Consider the following 10,009-nt stretch of genomic DNA (forward strand, 5'->3'; position numbering starts at 1 on the left):
GCGGCACCTGGGCTATGGGGTACACCGTAGGTAATTTTGACCACCTAGGGATCTTTAACGTGCGCTGACATCGCGACACACGAGCGTTTTCGCTTTTCACCTTCATCAGAAAAAGCAGTCGTCGCAGCCAGGACCGAACCCACGTCCTTGGGCTCGACAGTAAAACACCTTAGCCACATCAGTCAAGTGTTCTTTCTCCATCTGGAACTACAGGTACCTACCAGACTGATACCCCCCTCTGTGTACGCAGGTTGGCTGTGTGACACGACGGGCGCGTACGATGCCACCTTCTACTTCAGCGGCCTGTCCATCCTGGCATCGGGCATCATCATGTTGCCCGTGGCCAGCAGCTGGCACTGCCGCAACCCATCCTCCCTCAACCGGCACGATGACAGCACGTCCTCCTCATCCTCCTCCACCGCTTCACCTGCAGAACGGCGCGACGTCAAGACGGTCCTTCTGCCGCAGAACGGCGCTCCTGCCGCCACGACCACCACCGATCGGGAGGCGGCTCTCCCGCACGAAACGGTCGCCCTGGTCAGCAATGGAATCTGCGTGTGAGGCCCACCGCTTCCTTCGGTTCAGGGCACTGGTGGGCGTTTGACTTGTTTGCTCGTGGGCTTCTCTCTTGTCTGTGCGGCTGAACAGATCATGTCTGGTGCTTACGTCCTCAGGCAATACCTGCAGCATTGCTCTCGAACCGCTGCACGTCTTCTTGCACCCGTCTTCAGTAACTGCACTGTCGCGCTGAGGTAGTGCCTGACAATCACTGGGACATGTGCGCGAAATAATACCGATACCAAGTTTGTTTTTTCGATGCACGCGTTGCACTTGTACGCATATTTTCTTGCAGTGAAATCAATAAGGGATTGAAGTTCGTGTTTGTGTTATTATCAGTGCTACGGCCCCAAGAACCTAGCACTGTTTACAGGCATGCTGCTGGCATTTCACTTGAAAAAATTGCCTGCTAGCATATCACACTGGGGCTGTGGTCTTACACTGCATTGATACCTGGGTATTAACTGCGTAGTTTCAGACCGAAGACATTCTTGCAATATTCTGATGAGGCCACGTAGTTACGGACCTCACAAGACCAGGGCAAAGTCTGACCAGTCTGTAGTACGAGAACCTTACCTGTGTGACGAAAAAAGTCACAGGCGGTGGCATTTGTCGGGACATTTTTGGTTTTATGTTGCCTGTAACTCAACATCCCTGACATGGTGTAGGAGCGTTTCGCCACGAAAAATGACCTACAGGTGTAAAATGCCTTACAACATCAGATCACTGATGACAATGTACTTTCTTGCCTTGCAAGGTTGACCATACAAAATGCGACATGACATGCAGTACGCTGCCTGCCAGAACTTCTTGCAATGTAGAGTCCTGTCCTTATCTCCATGCAATTGCACCAGTGCTGCTTAACACTCTTTCCTCCATGACGATAACACTAGTGTGATGTTTGGAATGATTCATGCTATCGTGAAGTCACCAGTACTGCTGTTTGAAAGGGCCGTGTAAGCTCACGCAGACCTCATCACTTGGTGATGAGTGGGGCCTCAGAAGCTGTCGGTTGCGCTAAGCTGTCTAACGTGCTGGGCTGCATGGCACTGCTGGAGTAATGACGATGACTTGTAGACTCAATTTCAGATTTTAGCCTGTCACTCGCTTTGTACACCGCACCTAGTACAAGCTACAGCCCAAAGCTACTTGGATGCTGTAGGTAGAGGAGCGTAGCCGTTTCTTTGTGGTTGCTCACTCTCTGCTGTTTCGAATGAGTTGGGAGTAGCAAGTGTGGTGGACGAGGAACACGCAGACGGTCACCGAGGGTTGACATCTCGGCGAGTGTCAATCGGTGACTGCAGTTTTTGACTTCTCACCCTGCTATTCTGAATCCCTCCTCTACTTGAGCCTCCAGTCGAGGAGGTCCTTGAAAAAGATTTTCCCATGTGAAAGCATTGCGGTATCCATCCAATGAGCCGAGTTGAGGAAACGCATGAAGTGGAGTGGAGGACAGACTCAGAATACCACCATCATTCTTGAGCCTGGGTGACGAAACCCTCATTGAGCCCTTGCCTTAGCCTTTTCCGCAACAAGGCCTTGTCTGGAATCAGCTTGGGAGGAGTACCTCCCAAAGTAGGACGCTCCTTTTACTGTTGACTTCTCTGACTCCGAAAAGTAGGTAGGTTGTTCCACGTTTTCTGCTCGGATAAATCTCTACCCGAAAGGATGAGCCGTACTCTCGCTTGAGCGAGAGCGGCCGCGCTTTTCTATGCCTCGCTTACTGCTGTTGACGTTTTTGTACACTTGATTTTGACTTTCCAGTAGGACTCGAAGCGTCGTAGTAGTTTAGGTCGTGAAACATGCGACAGGTTTTGGTCTCTTCACAAGTACCTTTCTGTGCCCCGATTCATCTAGACTCTCGACTGCTCTGTCGACTGAGCTACTCTCCTAAGCACAGCTTTTGCAGCACGCTGTCTTTTAACGTTCAAATTTTTCTCTCTCCCATCGCGATCTCAATTGTCCAGTGCACGGAACTCACGGAACGGAACTTTCTGCCGTCAATGGGTGGTTCGGTTCTCTCTATCCCACCCAGTCTGTACAAAGTTTAGCCGGAGAAAATGGTCATTTGTCCATTTTTCCAGACATAACTTGTAGCACGTGTTTCACGTTGGAGGTTGGGGGGACGATTTGTGCGGAGTGGATATGTTTAGTAGTAGAGTTTGCCTCGAAGGCGGTCTCTTATGCAATAGCAGGCTCTAGCTCTTACTAGGCTGGAAACACTGCAAACAGTCTACCACTACCAGTCTACCACTACCAGTCTTGCAGCCACTAGATGAGGGTTACTTTCTGGGGTGACGGTCAACTTCGTATCGACGAAGCAGAAAAAGTAATAGCACAGGAGGGAGTTGATTTACCAAATTACACCCTTCCAGTAAGGGAGTCATTGTGTTTAACCTTGTAAGTGTAGGGTTAAAGTACTCCTCACATGGGAACCATGAAGACCTAAGAGGGTGTACGTCAGTTCTTAAGTTAGTGCTAGTGAATGGCACAGTCTTGCAGCCACTAGATGAGGGTTACTTTCTGGGATAACGGTCAACTTCGTATCGAGAAAGCAGGAAAAATAATAGCACAGGAGGGAGTTGATTTACCAAATTACACCCTTCCAGGAAGAGTCAAATTGTGTAATTTTTAAGTGAGCGGTTAAAATACTCCCCACATGGGAACCATGAACACCCATAAGGGTGTGCTTAAGTTCTTAAGTTAGTGCAAGTGAATGACATGTACGGGAGAGTGTCGTGTAACACACACGGCGACCTAGACTAGAAGTGTTCAGAATTTGTGGAATTGGCAGTCAATAGTTGCAAGGCTTAAAACATGTTTTGCTACAAAGGGTGTATTTCTTACACCCCTGTAGGGGTGCAAGAGAACACCCTTTGCAGATGTCATGGCACTTGCCCATGACAACGGGTGTAAAAACAAGGCAGCATGGTGTTTTTCGTGGCACCTGGTGTCGCGAAAAGAGGAAGCAGTGTGCTGCTTTGTTTTTGTCCCAGGAAGTTGCATTGCTGCTTGCTCATATAAATTCTGCTGGCTATTTCTTCTCAGCTAAATGGTAGGGGAGGTGTTGGTGCACGTAATATAAAAATAAAAAAGGGGCGATAGACGTGCTGTTTCAAGAAACCAGTTGTCACCCTTACTCTAGTGGTAATGCTCTGTGGTAAAGATTCAGAGTCTTTCATTGAAGTTGCACCTTTGTTAGATTTCTAGCTGAGTAGAGCAGGTCGTGTCGGTGTCACGTCTGCCGCTTCACCTTTTTTCGACTCGCAACTCTAGTAATACTGCTAGCCTGCCTGAAAAGTTTGTGAGGGCTTAGTTTCGACTTTTCCTGCTTGTTATAGGAAGCTTTTGGAACATGTTCAAACTACATAGCCTTTCAAGGTAGAGGTAGTGTTTTCTGGGCTTTGGCAAGCTTTGAGCCCCATATCGTAGGACGTTAGTCAGCTTGTAGATTTTTTCTCTTCGACTGGTACTTACTTTCACCACTGTTTGTTGTTCAGACTGCAGGGTGTCTTCTTGTTAGGGCTTAGGGCTTTGTTTGAAGTGAAGGACTAGGTAAAACTTGCACTTGTTCACTCAACCGCAGATATCGGCAATGTTTGATGAAAGCACATTAGTGGCGAGTAATTTCTGGCACCGTGTTCGGAATCAGCTTGCGTATAAGGGCTGGATTTCTCTGTCTCAGGTTTTTTCCTTTTAGTGTTTTTTTCCTTCAATGGCTAAGTTGATGCGTTCTGAACGTTGGGGAAAGCATTCACCGTGACTCGAAGCGTTGGAGCCTGTCTCTTCCTGTTGTGGAACCGCTTTCTGCTAGTCTGTCAGGCTTCCCGTGACTGGTGAGGAATCGTGATTTTGTGTATAGATGGGAATGCGTCGGGTGCGTTAGCTTCCACTGCCCAGAGACACTACTACGTCTGCAAAAGTCCTCCCTCCCGATGAGCTTGTGCTGAAGTACAGTCAATGGAAGGATCTCATCTAGTGAGTGATGTTGTCTTTTCATGTTGGAGTGACGGTTAACCGTGTGTTGTGTGCACGACTGAGGCTGATCGATTCTTCCCACAAATTTCTTTTTGTAGCCGATTTAGGTGAAACCGGCGGGCGCAAGGATTCGAGACTGGTGTCCTTGAGAGGAATGTAGATTGTTTTAGCCAGACTACAGGTGACTTCAAGTTGAAAGATATTGGCTTTATAGTAACTTGCCCATCCATTACGTGTTCAGTTTTACTTGTTGCGACCTGTCATGTGCATTCTGCACATTGCAACTCGGACTGACTTCTTGAGCAATCAAAAAGGAGCAGAGGAGTAAATAACTGTAGTCGTTCCAAAAGGAAGGCTTATTTAGGTACCTTGGCTCCTGGTGGAGCCTTCGGCCCTTTGAATGTTTTCAAAAATGAAAGTTTTTTTTCTTTTTTCCAAGTTTTTCTCCCCTCAACTTCGGTGATTTTAAATTAAATAGTTTGACAGTGTAGGTTTTGATTGTAGCTGCAGTGCCTAAAGGAAAGGTTCACCTTATGAAGGCATCTGAGTGACTACTCACACCATAGCCTTTCCCTCAACTGTATCTTCATGCCTTGCTGCATATAAAGTGTGGAGAATCAACGTGAGACCCTAAAAATTTCACTGAAGTTTCTGCTCTTATGCTCACCAATGCCTCTAAATCCTAGTGAGCGAGGTTTTAAGTGTGGGAGTTGATAGGCGGTGCGTTTAGGGGCAGATGTCACCCAGCCCTTTGGGCTCAAGGCCTGACGGGGTCGCGAAGGGAATCAAGAACTTTGCGTACTAGAAAACGGACAATCGTCACACCTCCTTCCCAGTTAGGTTTTGCTCGGAGACATCTCCTGTCACTCTCAAGCGTTTATAAAGCGTGTTTTGACTTGTGTGCTGCGCAGAGTGTAGCGTCAGTAGAGGGCAGATCTCATTGGGGACTTTCTCGCTTTGAAAAAGAGAAAAAACTTTTCTGCCACAAATTCTCTCGTTAAAGTCTGTTTGCCAAGGAACCTATGAGTGCTACCACTCTGTGGCTTTCTATGCGCACTCTTTAGCCAATTTGTAAGGTAGTGCCTTTGGCATCCAGCAGGGGGCAGCACTGGTTCAAGGGGCCTGCTAAAAAGAAGCCACCAAGCATAGTACTACTATTAACAGACAACGAACTTTAAGAGTTTTTTCATCCGTGGTGTCATGACTACGAGATTGAGAAGGCATGGGCCTAGAATTGGCCCTTGGGGGATACCACTGTATTGGAGTTAAGAAAGGAACGCTTTTATGGGTGCATACTGACACTACACTCTGGGTTGACGTGTGATACTGTAACCTGACATGGTATCGTACTTTCCGGTGTTGTTTGTTCTTTTCTTTCTTTCTTCTTTTGAACTCGATTTTGTGTTTTTTAGACCAACGGCTGCGTCGTCGAGTGGCTCCTCTCAGGTCACTGGATGATGCCTGGTGTACTTTGTTGCTTTGCTAAGAGCCTGGTACAGTACTAATGGCCGAGAACTGCTGCACGAGCAATGCGGCGGCCCAAGTTCTTGCTCAGTGTGCTGCTTTAAGTTTTAGGATTAACGTATTGGCACAAGTAATTCTTACGTTTGCCACAAATTGCTCGAGACGTTTTATGAAATCAGACACTTTGATTGAAACTAGAAGCCCAGCTGCACCTATAAATTTAAATGCTGCGACTTGCAAGTATTTAGCAAGGAGTTAGCAGCAAAGTGAAAACAATTGTAACGTGTTAACTCAAAACTGTCGGCAATTGTGGACTGAACTTGGGTTGCGGCTTGTGTTCGTGTGCATGCCGTCTTGGATCTAGTCACCCAGTCACCTAGGCAAGAGCTCTTTCAAACCGGTTCAGTCTAGTCGTATTGTGTGGTATTTCGCATGGCGAAAAGCTGCTGCTAGGGTTATTCTCGATCGTTTTGCTTTGTGGAGCTTGCTTCCACAATTCTTCTCTCCTTGTCTTTTTTAAACGGATTGTTTTTGGTGCTGTTTTTTTTTACTTTTTTTTTTCGCCATTGCTGATGTGTACGATATAGGAAAGTTTGAATGATGGCAGTCATTATCCTGCTGTTGTTGCAACACTGTGTTCTTGTGAGCAAAAAATGAAACTTTTGTGTAGGGAAGGTGCGCATGAGCAAGCAACAATCAAGCAGACTACAGTGCAGCTCATGAAGTTTTCTTTTCTTCTTCCGTCGTTGCCAAGTTTTTGTACGGTATGTTACTGCTTAGTCACCTTTGGCGCTCTGTAGTTTCATTCAGATTGTCGCTGCTGTTTGTTCTTCATCTCTACTTTCATTTACCATATTTGATTACTGCATTGAATTAGACGTCATACTGTCAGAACTCGCTCAACAAGCACCAATCCAAAGTTTATATTCCCTGTTACCTTGTGAATAACTTTCAACTTCACAATACTAACATTTCAGCGTTAATTTTGTTCTTTTTTCCGTTTCTTTTCTTTTGAGGAAAGTTGTACAAATCCCCTCATCGTGACGTTACCATCGATGTTGGTGTCCCGTACCGTTATTATACCTGTACATATTTCTCGCCTAGCCACCCTCTGCATGCATCGTTCTTCCCGTAGCATTCCAAGAGTATGTGTGCTGTTTTAGTGAGCCGTTCAAAATCAGCGTTTGGTTTGTTATTTCTCTTTATTTTGTTATTACTCAGGTTATTGTTCTTTTACCTGCTTCATCAAGCTACCCCTCAGTCTTTTCAGAAAATGTGCTTCTTCTTTTGACGCTGTAGGAAGCGTAGAGAAAACTTCGTCCTGTTTTCATGCCGCTTAGAATAATATGCCATCGTGTCGTCGACTTGGTCTTGCAACTTGGCACAGTACGACTGCCTGCTGTACAACCATCATTGGCTGATAGTTTCCGCAAATCGGGAAACGCCGATGAGTGTCCTTTTGTTGTGAAATTACTCGCGTGTTGATAGCCATTAAATCTGGTATCTTTCCGTTGTGCCCGATGTTTAAAAATGAGTGAAAATTGCCGTTTGCACAAGTACAGCAATTAGTTTACTTTGTCTAAGCATAAACGTACAAACACACGTGGTTGAAGTCTGAAAACCATCATTCAGGCCAAATTATTGTTGTATTCATTAGTGGTATTACTGTGTTACGACCATTAGTATTATAGCATTTTTTCATGTACGTAATTTTAAGCAGACAGGCGTGTGTTTCCTACAATGTGCGTTTAGCTCGTACTAATGCACAGTCCACCATTTGAACAAAATTTATTTGAATTGAAGTGAGCTGTCTTTACTGTAAATTGCAACCATCTGTACTTGCATTCAAGCTATTGGGTATCTCAATGACCTCTATGCAACTAAGTGCTCGATGATTCCCTCTTAGTGCTTAATTCTGAGCACGCTATCCCAGTGTTTTATTAAATTTGTGCCGGGTTTGAATGTTCGCAGGCATGTGTCAAACGATTATTTATTTCAGCATTGATTATCCGCAGATTTTCTTTTTTTTCTCGTTAACTCTTTGAGGGTCGAATTTTTCGTCAAATGCGAATCCCCAGGGTTGATTTCTTTTATTGCTGATTTAAATTCTTCCGATGAATCTATTTTAAGAAAAAAAATTCGTAATTTTTTTAGGGTGACCATAGTGACAAAAAAATCGTTTGTGTTGTTACATACATGTGGTTTATTCATGAGTAACACAAGAAAAATTCTAAATAAAAACGAGAGAGTAACAAGCCGGCACCTTTTGAGTGGATCGAAATCAGATAGACATCAGTTTCGCGGGCGCAAAAAGCGGGAAGCGCCCGGAGGATGATATTAAAACCAGCCGCTGTGTGCGCGCGGCCGGATGCGTGAGCGATAGACGGCGCACCGCTCCTAAAAAATACAAAAAAAAAAAGGAGGAAAGAGCCTCATCAGTTTCGCAGGCAGTCTGTGGTAAGCGCAAGAAGCGAGAGGCGCCCGGTGGGCGTAAGGGGCCTTAGGTGGGCGATACCCGGCGTGACCCCTCGTTACCGGATGCGCAAGCGATTGACAGCGCGCCACTGACGTAAATTATAAAAAATAAGATAAAAAGAAGAGCCATCAGCGCAAGAAAATAATTTGACGTATTTCTGCAGTGTGGCAGCACCTGCCAAGCAAGGGAAGTTGACGAAAAAGGCGTGCTTTTACAAGCGATGATGTACATGTACGTTATTGACCATTTTGAAGGTGTTTGCAGAGGACGTACATGTACGTCCGTGACCCTGAAAGGCTTAATCGTACGTAGTTACGAGGACTGTTTTCAAACTGGAACATGTATGGCTGTACATGCGAGGAATACAAATTTCGGGGGCAGGAGTTCAGCGCTGGCATGTAACTAACCCAATTTGACACAAAGGACTGTTGTCTGCTTGTCATCAATAATTGTAGAGGCACATAGAATTTTGTATGCTAGCGGCAGTGTCGTTTTGTGTCTGTTCTCCAAACTCTTGTTTGCTTCCTTTTTGTGTTCTCCCCATTCCGTTGTATGGAGTGACATTGCTGGCGCATTTTTCATGCTGAAACAAGCATTTGAATTTTCCTTACCAGACTGTGATAAAAAGATTTCGAACGAGAGCCTGTGTTTATGTATTTGTATAGCGCGTGATAATTTTTCTCTTTTTTAGTTCGTTAGCTCTGTCGGTGAAGTTTAGCGTGCCGTGTATGCCTCTAGCCAAGGAAAAAAATAACGTGACCGTGCGTTCTTTAGTTACCATGTGCAGTCAGTATCAAAACCTTTCCTCGCCTTGATGATTGCACTGCATTTGCTTCGTGTAACGGCAGGCATCTTTTTTTCTGCGCGTTCAACAGTTTGTGCAAACAAGGTGGAAAGGATAATATTCCGCTTGCTTTATTTTATGCATTCGGTGAATTCGTTTGTGAATTTATTTGTGGATTCATTTTCCCTCTTATCGTGAGCGTGCAACAAATAGCCCAAGGTTTGGAGGGTGCCAGGGAAGTGTTTCCGAGACTGTAAACATGCACTGCACTGGTTGAATAAACTGGACATCTTCTCTTGGTATAACGCCTGCGTGTTCGTTTTGTCGACGCCATTATCTGCCGGGCCTGTGGATGTCACAGGTCGCGTGGATGAGGCAGTTCAATGCTGTGGTAGGTAGACATTGCCAACACCACCGGGTTTTTGTGAACTTACAATACTACTGCTAGCACAGTAAAAAAATAAATTTTTTTCCAAAGCAGTAGTTCACAAGTGGTTTCCACAAAACTGGTTGTAAGGAATTTTTTTTGTAGCTTTTTTTTATACTCTTTGGTTGTTCTTAAAAAGGCACCCAATTTTGTGCACTTTTTTCTTATCCCTGCAGGGAACCATCACACTGCAATGCACGTGGTTACATTAATTGCCATTATGTGCACAACAGTTGCTTCCATCTCGTTGCAAAGTTAGTACTTTCTGACCGAAAGGGCCTACAGAGCTTTATACGAAATATCTGTTCCCAAATGAAACTCG

The 10,009-nt window shown here is 45.3% G+C and overlaps 1 protein-coding gene across 2 annotated transcripts in view; it reads left to right on the forward strand.

Annotated features, from left to right (window-relative positions):
• LOC144166781 (monocarboxylate transporter 12-like) overlaps positions 1 to 9,565 on the forward strand; it is a 51,025-nt gene extending 41,460 nt beyond the window's left edge. For both annotated transcript variants that reach the window (XM_077696269.1, XM_077696270.1), the window contains exon 5: positions 251 to 9,565. In XM_077696269.1, the coding sequence (XP_077552395.1) occupies positions 251 to 561 (311 nt within the window). In that variant the 3' untranslated portion in view covers positions 562 to 9,565. The remainder of the gene's footprint in view (positions 1 to 250) is intronic.
• Positions 9,566 to 10,009: the final 444 nt, after the last annotated feature.

Source organism: Haemaphysalis longicornis, unplaced genomic scaffold (assembly GCF_048455015.1).
Source record: "Haemaphysalis longicornis isolate Haplotype H1 unplaced genomic scaffold, Haemaphysalis longicornis Haplotype H1 scaffold_19, whole genome shotgun sequence".
Classification (NCBI taxonomy): domain Eukaryota; kingdom Metazoa; phylum Arthropoda; class Arachnida; order Ixodida; family Ixodidae; genus Haemaphysalis; species Haemaphysalis longicornis.